At 35.7% G+C, this 15128-nt stretch overlaps 1 protein-coding gene across 1 annotated transcript; it reads right to left on the reverse strand.

Moving 5' to 3' along the window:
• Window positions 1–594: 594 nt before the first annotated feature.
• On the reverse strand, window positions 595–13647 carry GKAP1 (G kinase anchoring protein 1; the record flags this gene model as incomplete). Its single annotated transcript, XM_009578587.1, has 10 exons — window positions 595–642; window positions 2574–2651; window positions 3527–3597; window positions 5124–5181; window positions 7182–7283; window positions 7684–7836; window positions 9042–9064; window positions 10130–10259; window positions 11840–11917; window positions 13493–13647. Coding segments are annotated over 10 exons (896 nt in total), but the record flags the coding sequence as incomplete, so codon positions are not given.
• Between the last annotated feature and the right edge of the window lie 1481 nt (window positions 13648–15128).

Below are 15128 nucleotides of genomic sequence, written 5' to 3' on the forward strand. Positions count from 1 at the left end.
ACCACTACCCCTAAGTCCTTCTCAGCAGGGCTGCTCTCAATCCCCTCATCCCCCAGCCTGTATTGATACCGGGGGTTGCCCCGACCCAGTTGCAGGACCTTGTACTTGGCCTTGTTGAACCTCCTATACAGGGAGAGGAAATAATAACTGTTGACTTCTGTTTTCTTAACAGATCTGGATTCAGCAACAGCAAGATGCTTTTGCATGAGCTGTCCCATTTTCAGTTTTGACCTGGTGAAACTTTGACCATTTGCATACTAATGCATTTGGATCTTGATAGTCATTAAATAGAATCTTCTTAATTGAGAAATTATGTGAAAGCAAGAATTCAAACACAGAAATGGAAGAGTAAATTTTATTGAATAATGAAAAACTAATGACATTACAGTTGGTTTCAGCTCTGCTGGAATACTATTTTTTCTATAGCAGAAAGTGCAACAAATCAATTATTCAGACTGCTAAACAAACTAGTAATTGTTAATTTCACTTCAAAAACTGCATATTTGAGCAGTTTTACAACAAATATATAAACTTCTGCAAAACCCTGAAGAAAGATTTGAAGTTTTTTTGCTTTGAATCTAGTGGCAGAAGAGATCACTTGCACTGGTCAGATTCTGAGCACCTTTTCCCTTTTTTCCCACTCTGTAAAAAAGAATCAAAACAAGTGTTTAGTTAATATACTAAACATGGCACTTCATAGCTGCAGTTATTTTGTATATTAAAGTAGTATAAAATAACAAGAAAAACACTCAGGAGTTAAGTTGCATACTTCTGTTAAATTATACAATTATTATGGGACACAGATTCGTCTGAATACGAAATACTGTTATGTAAATTAAAACAGTCACGGCATTATAGGATGCATAACCGAGATGTTAACATCTAGGGATAAAACCACACTGGTTTATTGCTTTTTTTGTTGGTTTTTGTTTGTTTCTTTGTTTTTGATCCACAGATTTTGGTTACTTTTTTTTTTTTGAAAGGCATCCTTACGTTTCAAAGCAGTATTCCGTAAAAAAGTGGGCCTCATGTTATCAAAGACAACGCCACAAAAAGTAGTAATACAAGAAGGGCTGTCCTGGTCAGTCTGCAAGATTACAGGAAAGAATAATAAAACCAGAAACAACAATCCCTGCAAGGCAGATGAGACAGTTTTTCTAAAACAAAACACACAAAAAACCCCCCAATTAAATAAAAAATAAAACCCCAACCAGCCAAACAAAAAATATTTGTGATTAATTAAGCAAGAAATACAGCAAGATGTGAAAAGAAAAAAGCATATTAGACTGGGGAGGGCAGGGGAAAAAGAGCAACAGAATACTTGATTTTGCAGTAATTACTAAGCATGTAACAAAGACCATTTTTTTAAATTTTTACTGTTATTCTTTTAATCCTCTTTATTTCAATTAACCACAAGATAAATTTATCTTATTCAAAAATTTCTATTTACAGAGAAAAATACTTAACATTAGCAAAGGCATGGATGGGAGGGGAAAGCAAACAGAAAGACTTAAGTTGTAAGTCAGAACAGTGATGTGAATGACTGAATTTGACGAGATCTACTTCAGCTTCAGTTAGTGGTATGAGCACTCAGCTTGTCTGTAAAGGACTGAGCAAGCATATATATTTGTCAACTGCTGCAAGACAATTTTAAGAAGGAACTTGCTCACTTGCAGTAAAGTGACAAGGGGAAAAAGACAACAGAAAAAGACAAGAGATTACGTCCAGAACCCCATGTAATGCTAGCCAAAGAATTTGATGTAATCAGAAAAGATTTGTTGCTTCAGAAAGAGTAAGTATGGCTTAATGAGCCAGTTATCACAAAATTATTGTATTCCAACACAAACAGTGTGTTGCAACTTGAAATAGGATAGCTTGCCAAAGACTAGACGGCTACCTTAGAAGTTTCCATTATATACTACAGGCTCTCCTTGTAACCTATGCAAAAGGTCACAGTCAAAACAAACAAACTAAACCAAACCCACCAAAACCAAAGATACCCCCAAAATGTGTCAAGTCATGCACAAGTACAAATCCTTATTCACACATACTGTCACTCTTTAAAAAAAAGAGTCAGAATATTAAGCAGCATACTATTTATGCAAAAATTAACTGAAATTCACTAACATGAGTTAGCATATTAGCAGCCACGTTGAACAAAACAGCATATGCGCAGTCAGCAAGACACTGATCTTATCACTCATATTTCGACACAACTTGCTGTGAATCTCCTACAAAGATTAGGCTAGGCAGAACTAAGATACAGAACCAAAGAAAGAATGTGGCAAAAAAAGCCATGAAGTCTACAGTTAGCCCAGTTACACACAGTTAGACTTAGAAAATTAAACCAACTTGGTGTTTATTGACCAGCATACTTCAAGAAGTTTTAAAGTACAAAACAGGTAGTAGACTTCAACTTGGCAAAACTATGCTTTAGTTTTCTTGCTGGTTTTTTTCCCTATTTTTTTTAACTGGAAAAATTACAGCTAATAGGTCAGTTCAGAGCACGTTACCTCATGATAGTGTCAACTGCATCAAGAACAGGTAAGCTTACAAACGCAGAAAATAACTACCTTGTATTTTGTTAATTCTGCCTGCAGTAGTTTCACTTTGGATCTTTCTCGCTCTAATGCAGCATGAAGTACAGTTACCTAAAACATACAGGATATGAATTTATAAAATACCGTTAACATCTGTGAGTTTATCAAGTCAATGTTGTTCTCCATTAGTATTGCGTTGGACAAACAGGTAATACATGCTGAGTTCAAGAGTGACTACCACTATCATTGTGCGTGAACTGAAAGTACAAGTAAAGTATTCTTTAATGACTTCTATTTCCCAAGCAACATTTACTGGTTTACCTGTGTAATGATATAGAAGAGCTATAAAGTTAGAAACGCTTCCGACTTTTGGACTCTGCATTAGTTAATTCCATAAAACACTTAACTGATACAGTATTATGCAACACAGATAAGCTTATTACATCACCCTCAAAAAATAGTACTGTGTTATATGTAAGGCATTTGGACAAGTCAAGGGCTTAGAACTAATAGTCATTGCAAACCAAAAACTAAGCGTAAAGTCTTGCATGCTCTCTACTACAGTGACTTGCCAACTGACACGTCTTAAGTAATTTGTAGCTCACTTATGTTGATAAACTTGAGACTAGAAATAAAAAAAACACCAAACACACATACAGGAAAGAAGCATCTTCTGAAGCACCTTTCTGAGCTTCCTAGCTTGGGTTACTAGAGAATGATATAAGGTGCTGTTCAGGGCATAATCATTTCAGGCGTGTTGAGGTCTGCTGTCTTTCCAGGAACAGTTCTAAGTGAGTCATACTGGAGATTTACATAATACACATCCTCTGACACACATAGTGCAGGGCTAAGGATGAAATGTAACATTTTTTGCTTCTTACAAGTTTTTCTTTCAGCTTCCTCCCTCCCCCACCTCTATCACTGCCTTAAATAAATAGCATCTTTGAAATACCCATGAAATTTTACATTTAGAAAAGCTTGCTTACCTCTTCGGTCAATTCATTTTTGATAATTTGAGATTCATCAACCTGTAGGGGTATTTCTGCTTTGTCTTTCACTACAGAGAGAGAAAGATAACAGCATGAGGATCCTTCTAGATTTACAGGTCTTCATCTGCAATAGCACTGTGACATCGCTTTATTTCACTATTTTGTTATCTCTAAATAATGCCACCTTCACTAAAAGAATTGTAAATGTTGTAAATCAAAACCAACCATTAGCTACCAGTGCCATTAGTAGCAGCTTGAAAAGTTCTGGAGATTAAACCCCAACCTTGCACTACTTACTGCACACTTAACCCTGTAAGCAGCATGGATTTTAGAGATATCCACTGTGAACAAAGTCCATCAGGAAACTGAATATTGACAACGGATCAAGATTTTGGGATCGTAAGTTTCACATACAAGCTCAGTCATAGCTACGGAAACTTCTTTTTACTCAAATACGGAGATGTTTAAACTACTTAGCTAGTGTCTGTGAAGTTATCTGTGGATAACTTAAAATTCTTAATATGAAGAATTAAGTTTTTTCAAGATTCAATTCTGCCATAACCTTCTTATCCTCAAAATACAGAATACTCAGTCTGTAGAAAAACATAAAATTGCTCATTTTATAGTATGTTACTATTCCACAAACAAGAAAAAAACCTTCAGAACTTCACCTCTTTCCTCTCAAGATGAAAATATTTCATCTTGGCTCAGACACTGACCTGAAGTAATAAAGTTCCAAGTTAAAATTTGCAATGATCAATCACATTATGAACATTTGAACTAGCTTAGATATAGTTTTTGTACACATACTTTACAGAAAAAAAATTGAGCTCTTTTTTAGCTGAAAATTTAGCCCGGAGAAGAAACTACATTCAAGAGCTAAATTAAGAAACTGAAAAGCAAAGGCAATTTTGTAACGAAGTTAGTGTGGCTAGCATCATAGACTCAAACAACTTCATCAAACAAGATTAGGAATATTAAAGCATAACTGCATAACGAGTATAAAGATACTAGGGTATTTGCATATATATAAGTGTGTGTATTTTTTTTCCCCCAAACTTTGACAACAAACTCTGAATCATAAAAATTCTGAATAGTGTTATAACAGAAGGAAATTATCACACAGTTGCATACATAATCCTGTGGTTTAGCTATCCCTATTCATTGTGTGGCAAAAGACTCGCTTAGGTGTAGCATGATGTTTCCAACACTTCAAAGCACAGCTTGCAAAGTCGCAAGAACTGAACAGTTTCCTCACATGTGCCTAAACAGATATTACAATGAGATCAGTCCAGAACAGATAGCTGTCACTAGCAAAAGAAAGTTCAACTTGAAGAATCATTGTACCTAAAACGTAACTGAACAGTTTATATTTCAAAGAATGATCTCAACATGCAACTGATTATTTCATTACATGAAATGCAGTACTGTGTGGTCCCCCAGATTCTCTAGTTCACTGGAGTCACTGCAAATTAATAGCTTCTTAGTTCTTTATAGCTGTCACTGAGCCAAGTTATTTTTAAAAAACTGCTTTGAAAGTTCCTTCCAAGTTTTAAAAAGAACTTTTAAGTTTCCTGATAAAACTCTTACTTACTTTCACCTTCTCGCATCATCTTCAGAAGCTGTGCATTTCTTACTTTTTTATACTTTGCCTGTATTAAAGAGATTGAATTATCACATGTATACCCTACTAAAAAAAGTATTCTGTAAAATAAGCATGACTAAGCGTCAGACTTAGAGTTTAGAATGACGACTTCTGCAGAGAATCAAATCAGAGAATCACAGAATCATTTAAGTTGGAAAAGACCTTTAAGATAATCTATGTCTTAATTAAACCACAGTAAGGAATACATGACAGCAGAAGTGGATTGATAACTGAGAGTCGAGAAAAAAAGGCAAGCACAGGGCTTAAAGCAAGTTAAAATAAGAAAGTTATGTCAGTGCCTTGATAGTGCAGGAACCACCATTCAGGTCTGCCTGAAGTACCTAGGCCTAGGGCTCTCTGGTTTCTCACCTGAAAAGTTACAACAATTATAAATGCACTTTCTAGATACCAAGATAGTATAAATAGTTCGCCGTATTACTTGGCAAGTAGGACAAGACCCCCGCTGCTCTACAGACTATTTTATTCAGCAGTTACTGTTATTACGTTACAGTTTCTTTCCTTTTCAACTTTTTACATTTTACTCCTCAAGAATCTATTTTTGCTGTTTTTTTCCAATCCAGCTGATATCACCACACTTTCTTCTTAAGTCAGTCTTTTCCTTAATTGGCTACCAATGTCAGTTCTAGCCATGTATCTTAGCTGTAAACTTGTTTTTGCTATCAGAAGTCTCTTCATGCAGTTTGCTCTTGTAGGCTCTTGTAAAAAGTTTAATTTCAGACATACTTCTTTTGTATTAAAGAAGCTACTATCTTCCACCACTTCAAGTATCTCACCAGTCCTTGAGAATAATTAAATTACATTTAAGCCAGACCTTTCATGGCCACCTAAAACTGTATTAAGGTCTCTGGACAAGTTCATAAAATTAAACACCTGTATCACCATCCATCACCTCACCAGCATCCTTATGCATAGTGTTTATTCCGTCAAATGTAATCAAGTGCTGATAGTGGTAAACATGAACGGTTTTATACTTTAAAATGTCACCTGGGGATTCCAAGTTTAGTACACAGTGAAAACAGCTGTTAACAAAGTTCATGTCTTTATTACTACAAGTAGAAGTACTTCTTGGAAGCATCAGAAAACTCCCAATCTGTCAACCTGCTCAGTCTACCTTAAGCAATGAATAAAAATAGTAATAAAATCACTTAAAATAATTCCTTGCCACTTTACTGTATTTTGTTACAATGCCAGTTCCTCATGGAAATTTTGCCCTTTTTGTTCTAGATACTATCCAGACAATGCTAACATGGACCGAAAACAGGGAGACAGAGCCATTTTCCCTAGCTACTCTGGTATGTAGCAATACTACGTAATTATTGATGAGCGAATCTTTTTTTCCTGGTGTGTTTTAGAATATGATGAATCTCATTTCCAATTTGACTTGTATGTAATAGGAAAAGATATAATAAAATACAGGACTCCATTCTTGTTATACTGCATCTTTAAAGGAACTTCTCTTAAACCTGACAAAATACTCATTGATTTCTTTAACCACTTCAAATATTGGACTGAATCTACAAAAAATCCCAACAATATGTAGTTCTTAAATGCAAGAAAAGCTGAGTAGCATTTAAAAAATAAATAGTTGGAAAAGACCCAAAAAGTCCAACTTCCTGCTCAAAGCAGAGCTAACTTCCAAGGCAGATCAGATTGCTCAAGATCTTGCCCAGTCTTAGACTGCATCTTTATTTTTTTGACCATAAAAATAGCAGTACTAGAAAACAAGTAGTGACTGATATACCAGATACGATGTTTATTTCTGGATGCTTTGTCTTGATTCTTTTGATTGTTTTTAGATTCTTAACTTACTTACCAAGAAAGACCACTTCATGTGGTACTGAAGGAATAATTTGCTCTGTAAATACATAATCTGTAGCCAGTCTAAAGCATCTCTGCAGATTGGTCATATTTTAATAAATACTTTGTTTCAAATGTATAATAATGTTGAATTTTGTCTACTATTTGAAGGTATTATCAGCTACATACCTCCCACTGAGTTACTGTATTTTTCAGTTGCTCAATTTCTGCATCTTTCTTTTCAAGCTCGAGCTTTAGACGGTCTGTTTTTCCATCTTTCAAAACACTCTCCTATAAGCAAGAAAACATCACTTCTTAGTAATTTAGTCATGTGAATTCGATTCTTGGGAAAGGCAACTTATTTGTTTGTTAGAGAAGAGAATTTTTGATCAAAACTAAAGAAATATATGTGCATAGATACCAAAAGGATAAGAAACGCAGTAATAAATATTGCCATTTTCTGTGGAGCAAAAATTATTTCAATCGGAAGTGTTCCATGTTTAAAAAAATTAAGTCATTTAAATATCTCTTCAGATAGATAAAAATATTACAGTGTTGTGAGTTTTTAAATTCTTTAAGATTATCATGCTTTTGATTTGTGCTTTCTTCTACTCAGGTGCTCCCTTCTGATCACTGAGTAAGCTTCATTAGGCAAAATTCTTCACTTCAGAACAACTGCTGTTTTACATGCCTGGTTGTGTTCATGAGATGTGCAGTTATCTGTTTCACTGTAATCAGTGAGCTGGACTCTCCTTTTCTCTCTTTCAAGTATTCTGTGAATGTCATCTTCCAGCCTGTTGAAAAATCCTCCATCATGCAATGAAGGCTGGGAAGACTTTGGTTCCTGTCAAAAATAAGTACTATAACGTATCTTCCTTTACAGGTAAGTTAATATTGAGGTAGAAATCAACATGTTTAAAAAATAGCTTAAGTCATAGAATCACAGAATCATAGAATCATTAAGGTTGGAAAAGACCTCTAAGATCATCAAGTCCAACCGTCAACCCAACACCACCATGCCCACTGAACCATGTCCCTAAGTGCCTCATCTACACGTCTTTTAAATACTTCCAGGGATGGTGACTCCACCACTTCCCTGGGCAGCCTGTTCCAAGGCCTGACCACTCTTTCAGTAAAGAAATTTTTCCTAATGTACAGTCTAAACCTCCCTTGGCACAACTTGAGGCCATTTCCTCTCGTCCTATCGCTAGTTACTTCACAGAAGAGACCAACCCCCACCTCGCTACAACCTCCTTCCAGGTAGTTGTAGAGCGCGATGAGGTCTCCCCTCAGCCTCCTCTTCTCCAGGCTAAACAGCCCCAGTTCCCTCAGCCGCTCCTCATAAGACTTGTTCTCTAGACCCTTCACCAGCTTCGTTGCCCTTCTCTGGACACGCTCCAGCACCTCAATGTCCTTCCTGTAGTGAGGGGCCCAAAACTGAACACAGTATTCGAGGTGCGGCCTCACCAGTGCCGAGTACACGGAAAAGCATTACATCTAGATTTTTTTTTATGTTGTACATCCTGAGAATACTGTGACTTCCACCTACAGAATATGATACCCATTGAAGAGCCTAGAAATTAACAGGTAACATTTAGCCAATTATATTAGACAAAAGCATGAAGTTGGAATTTAATAATTTTGCACTATGACTACACTAATTTATGTTTTATTTCACTGTTAACTGTTCTTCCCTCTAGGAATTTTAGTATTTGTGGACTGCACGACAACATAGTAGATCACAGTACTTTGTCTAATTTGCTTCCCTTTTTTGTACTACAATTTGTATTTTTTAACATGCTTTCAAATCTGCAGGTTGCATCAAAGACTATCTGAAAACTAAAGAAGCAAGAGGTAGTTCTAAGAAAGCCAATACTAAGTTCTCAAGATACAAGAACTGCAGACATACATCTCTATTAAATCTGCATCTGTAAAAATTTTCCAAATGGAAATCAGTCAGTTTCAGAATGTATAAATGACTGCCAAAATAGTTTCCTTTTAAACATAAGAGGGGTTTTTTTTTATTAAACTGGTTTGAATAAAACTTACCTCATGTTTTTTAGCAAGATTATCTGAAAAGAATAGAAAAAAAATGACATCAATAAATTACTCGAATCTTGTTTAACTGGCTACTGAAACGACATTTTGAAAAGTGGGGGAAAAATCCCATCTGTTGGAGTTCTTCAACATTAACTCTCCTCTCAAAGTCACAATAAAAAAGTCATTACTGAAGCATTAGAAGCCAAGATTATAAACTATGTATTACATCAATCCGTGTATTAGCATCTTCTCCCAGATCTTTCAGACTATTTAATCAAAAGCAGCATCCCATATTTGTTTGCTTCAGTTAAAGTGGAAGGCAATGTCTTTGGTACAGACACTTAAGGAATTTGTTGGTTTGTTTCTTTTTAAGTCTATTTAGGCTTTTATAATGTATCTCACTGTATACCTGAATGCCTTCCATGCCTTCCAGATTGCTGTGCTTTCAATCTTTTTTCTCTATTCAGATTATTTGGAAATGATGTGTTTAATAAATATTGTAGATTTAGATAAAAACATCCTTAAAAGAAAAGCCTTAGAAAAAAAATTACTTTCTTCCTTTTCTAGCATCTACCTTGATTTTTTCACTAAAATTCAGAATCTCTGCTCTATAGACACAGATGAAGGAATTTTAAACATATAAATAATGCATATAATGAGTATTTGTAAGTTATTTCAATATTTACTCATCTAAATAAAAGCCAGTATCATGAAGAAAGGCAAAAAATGACTTGCTATTACCCAGGAAACAGAGAAACTCACTTGCCTGAGGAGCGTAAACTTAGTAAAGCAAAAAAACCCACTGAGATTTTAAAGAAAAGTCACATTAAGAGTGTTTGAGTCCACCACCCACCCCAGGGACACTATATGAAATTATGTTTTCCTTAGCCTCTTCTTTTTTTCCTGCTAATCTAACTAGCCCATTATTATATAATGAACACTTAGCTTTTAGACTCGGTAGGACACACTAACTGCAACTCATTTAGTGTTTGTTTAAACACAGTATTAATGAACAGAGACAGAAGGCCATTTTGCTGTTAGCACACCTACTATGAAAATTCCAAGTAGAACAGCTCATATGGTATGATAAGGCATACCTATATTACTGTCTGACTGAAAGTCTTTCAGAGACACAGTGAGAGGTTTGTCTTTTCCTTGCTGGTTCTTTTTCTCTTTCTTATTCACAGACTTTGACTGAGGTGAAGTATTTTCAACGTTTTCATATTCCTAGAAGAATAAAGTCCCACTGGTGTAATTTTTCTTCAATACCCAAATATTTTTTCCTGAAGCTTTATAAAGGAAAAAAAAATTGTGATAATGTACTAAAGGAGATTTTAGCCTGAGCAGTAATTTGCAGGCTTCAGATTGGTTTAAAGAGTGCAAGACATACCAGCAATTAAGCATCGATTCTGTTCTCTGAAGTAGAGCATTGCTCTTCACTAAACAGCAAATGAACTATCAGCCTAATACTTCCTCAATCACCTACATCAAATTTTATCCAGAAACTCATAAATTGAGAATATATGGTAGTCAAACGCAGGAAGGCAGAGTGCTACACAATACAGGTTAGCACTTCCTTTAAAAAACAGAGGTCTACTGTACCTTCTTTTTATTCTCAAAATATGCTTACTCATTCAGTAGAAGTCAGAGAGCTATTAGTGTGCAACAATGCTCTACCAATTGACCTTACTCCTGTTCAAATCAGACAGCCTGGTACATGGTAACCATTTGAACCAGCATCCCACCTCCCCACACATCTACATTAACATTAACAAATTATCAATGTCCCAGTTGTTAAAAATAATCTTAAATACTAATTAATTAAATATTTCAATTAAGATTAAAAAAAATGTTAAATAATCTTAGGAAAAAAATTGTTATATAGAAAGCAAAGATGGAAATGGAGTGCTTTTCTTTCCATAGAAACATTTGTTCAGCATACTCACGTGCTGTATATTTTGAATATATAGTATGTATTTTAAATTATTCAGATGTAATTCTCAAAAAGTCTACAAACGATGCTATGCTACTATGCCTGAAGATTGTCTTCACTTTAAAAAAGGACTTTTAGTATTGAAGTTAGAAGTTTATCCTTGATTCTCAAGAACTATGGCACTCCCCCCCACCAAAAGCTGAAATATTGTAGAGATTTGCACAACAGTGCACGTGCAATTTTTATTTCTTTATGATGCATAACTATGTTTAAATTTACATATTTTCATAACATTTAATTTCATAACATTTATTGCAAATAAGCAGCAACTTCCTGTTAGAAATAAAAATTTCATCTAAGCATACTTTTTCAGAACAATTCTTCAGTGTTCTGTAAGAACCACTTAGAAAACGGCATCCTGACCAGTTACGAAAATGTACACAGCTTATTACAACTAAAATATTTACACTCCAAGACAAGATGTTAGCAAAAAAGCAAATGATTCAACCATAACTAACACTTTAAGGCCTAAGGAGAAGTCAGTGCTTTGATTCTCTCACACTTCAAGTGTGCTGGATTTTTTCTGAGGAAGGTCAAGATCTCTCATTGTACTCCTAAAAAAATTTCAGCACATTTACATGCCAGAAAATTGGAAAAGTAGAAGTAATTTTCCACCTTTATAGGCCAATTAAAAAAAACCAATTATATAGGGTTTCTTTCAGAACCAGTATTTCTGAACTCTTAAGCATCTGAACAATGTAAGCAAACAATTTACATGAAAAAAATTGTACTTTTTTGAGGCTTTTTGCTTTATTTTCAAAATTCAACTCTTGAAGTTGTACAGCTTTTACATTAGGATGAATCCTGCAAATACCTTTTTGTGCTCTTCATATTCCAGTTTGCTTAGCAGCAATGCTTTTTCAAGATCAGCTTCAAACATTTCAGATGTCAGCTGAAGAAACAAAATAACATATTTCATGTGACTACGTTATTAAAAAAAAAAAAAAAGAGGCAAACAAAACCACTAAGACCACGCTAAAATTTCAGTTTCAATACACATTATCACTCCAATTGCCAAAAAGCTAAGTTTCACTGATGTGACATATGGCATTATTAACAGCTAATATACCCTTCTGTACCATAAGTAATAAAATATCTTGCTTCAGGAAACTTTGTGATGGATGTAAGCATACAATAAGTTGTGAACATCTTTATGTAATACAGTTACCATCTTGATGATTTGTTTACATGAGATTTCCTTAAAATCATTTTTATTTTTAGTCTGAAACATGAAAACCAGAAGATGTTAAAGGATGAAATTGGTCATTGTAGACCACCAGAAAGTCTAAGTGCTCATCCATTGCATAGAAAAGATTAGGTTAAGCACAGTTTATTTTTTTCTTAAAAGAAGAGGAGAACTAAGAAAAACAGAATTATTTCAAGATGTTTTCTCTTTCGTTTCTGAGAAAAGTAAGTATGTGAGACTTCTTGGGAGATGGAAAGAAAATTTGAAGCTTTCTAGGTGTGAGCTATTAAGAAAAAGAACTAGGAACAACACAACAGAAATGAAAGATGGGATATTTCTTTTCTCTTGTGTTACAGGAAAATAGGAAAGTCCAGCTCCTGCTGCACAGAAAGTTGAAGGATTGAATTGAGAAGATCACTACCAGCAACAGTTCAATGGAGACAAAATAAGAGATTTGCCTAGAGCATATAGATGCTATAGTTGAGGTAGACAGTGGATCATCTAAATGTATAAACAGCTAAGAACCTATGTTACTGTTTACAGCGAAGTTAACCAAGATTAAGTTGTTCTGAATGCAAAACTCTGTTCCTTTGAGGTCTACTGTCTTAAGGAATCACTACAATCCCGTGTGACATGCTGCCAAATGGAAGCCTTATTCTTCATCATAGCGCTCTCCTTTTCATGCCCTTAACTGAAATATTAATTAGTAAAAATAATTACTGTAACCATCATTATCTTGTTCTTTGGATTTCAAACTGAGGTCCTTTTAATTCATTACAGAATAGACTACAGTAGCTGTTAAAATGAATAAATTACTTAAGTGGTCTTAAGCCCAAACCGGGCTGCGTGACGTACACTAGCTTTTTTGTCTATTGGAACCATGTTCTGGAAAAAACCTGGCAACTTCTCATATGCTTTACATGTGCCTAAAAGTGATTTATTATATGGTGTAAAAGCACACACATTTTTCCTAACTGCTTGTTCAACAATTCATATGATCAGTCTCGCGTAAGAGAAAACTACAGAGTGGCTTCTAGTTTTTGCCACAGTAAACCAGCCCTTTTTGAGCGCTTATTTGAAACACGGTAGAATAGTGCTCTCAGCATAAATTGCTAGAAGATTTCACGTAGACTTTGGGGTGCAGTCATTCCTAGCTTTGCGTTTGGTTCGTGGTTGAAGCTTAGCATCAACTGATTGCGCTGGGCCTCACTGGCAAGGCTTTTGTAGTGGGGAAGGTGGGGAGGAGCCATGGACCCGCTGCGGCAGCCAGGCTGGAGGCACCTTGGAACCCCGAAGGGCTGCACACACCAGCAGGAGCCGGGCAGCCGCCCAAGCGGCAGCCAGCAGGGACGACCTTCCCCGGAGCGCTACTGGTGGAGGGGCCTCCGCAAACGGACCCCCATCTCCGGCGCTGCCCACAGCCTGCAGCAAGGGCACTGGAGAACAAAGAGGGGAAAGGAGGGGTTTTGCAGTGGCAAGGGGTGTTTTATTCCTTAAGTGTTTGTTTTCTTTCAGTATCAGAATCAGTAATTAGAGGTTTGATAACTGACAATAAATTTAATTGACTGAAATTCCTCAAAAATCAGTGAACTGTTTTTACCCATAACAGTTGAATCCAATCTGACAATGATATTTATCTACCAAAAACTAGGTCTTGTAGTCTGCTACACTGAAAAACTCAACATGAACATGATGAAAAAGGAGAGAATGGGGATTAAAAAAAAATCAGACTACCAAAAAGAGAACAATTAACACACAAAAATAAGGTAAACCCACATGAAAAATGAACTTAGGATTTTTACCTTTGTGTGTCTGAAAGTGCTAATTTAGCACACACGCTCCTAAATAATTACCAAGAATCAGTACCACCACAATGTTGTTATAACTTAAAAAACTGCACAAAAACTGCATTATGTGATCTCTAGTACAATAATAACCCTATTGTAATTTACTTACCTCGCAGTCATTCAATTCAGTGAGTGTTTGAAGCTGGCTATACAAAGGTCGCTACTTCTAAGGAGCAGCTAAGTTTAGAGCTCTAGACCTGAATATTCTCAAAGCCAGTCATCTCCCCCATAGTTTCCCCAAGCACCTTCCGTCCTGCTTCTATCCATAGCCTGACTGTCTTAGAATAGATAGCTATAGCCTCGCTACCACTGAAATCTATCCAAGAATCTAGAAACCACAGGTTCCTTTGCTTAGGTACTGGGAGTGCACATTCAATAGGCAAGCTCTAGAGTACACATCGTAGTCGTAAGAAATTGAGATCCATGCACAAAGCTATTACAGTGACTCTCTTAAAAGCTTTGCTGAAGAAAGACCATGCTGTTTACATAATAGCTCCATAGTTAAGACAAATGTTGACAATCCTTTAAAAGGAAAGTGCCGGGCAATATGGTAATTTGGAGAGTAAATATGAAAAGAGTTCTTCATGAACTGGGAGATGCTCTTTGTGGAGTTGACCTCTGAGGAAGCAGGGAGACACTGTTTCTCACCCAGTGCTGAATATCACCCTCCATTGCAGTACACAATTTAAAATTTACCTCTTCATTATCAATATTGCATTACTGGACAAGGGAAACTACAGAACTAAGAGGCTAGGATTTCATGCCTTCTGAATCTGAAGAATTCAAACTCATGAATCTCCTCTCAGATAAGCATGTGCCAGTTGCAGTTTGAACCTTCCTGCCAATCAGTTTCTCCAACTCAGAAAAGAGATGCTTTTATTAAACCTTATGATACAGTCAGCATGACTTTATGAAAAAACAACACAGGGACAACAGCAGAAGAGTTCAAAGCACTAATCAACATTTGATGCAACCTTGACTAAACAAGGTATTTTGTCAAACAAACTTTTCAAAAAATTGTCATAGATGTGGAGTAATGCCATTTTGTTTGGGAATTCTGCATTCTCAAG

Source organism: Fulmarus glacialis, unplaced genomic scaffold, assembly GCF_000690835.1.
Source record: "Fulmarus glacialis isolate BGI_N327 unplaced genomic scaffold, ASM69083v1 scaffold46625, whole genome shotgun sequence".
Lineage (NCBI taxonomy): Eukaryota > Metazoa > Chordata > Aves > Procellariiformes > Procellariidae > Fulmarus > Fulmarus glacialis.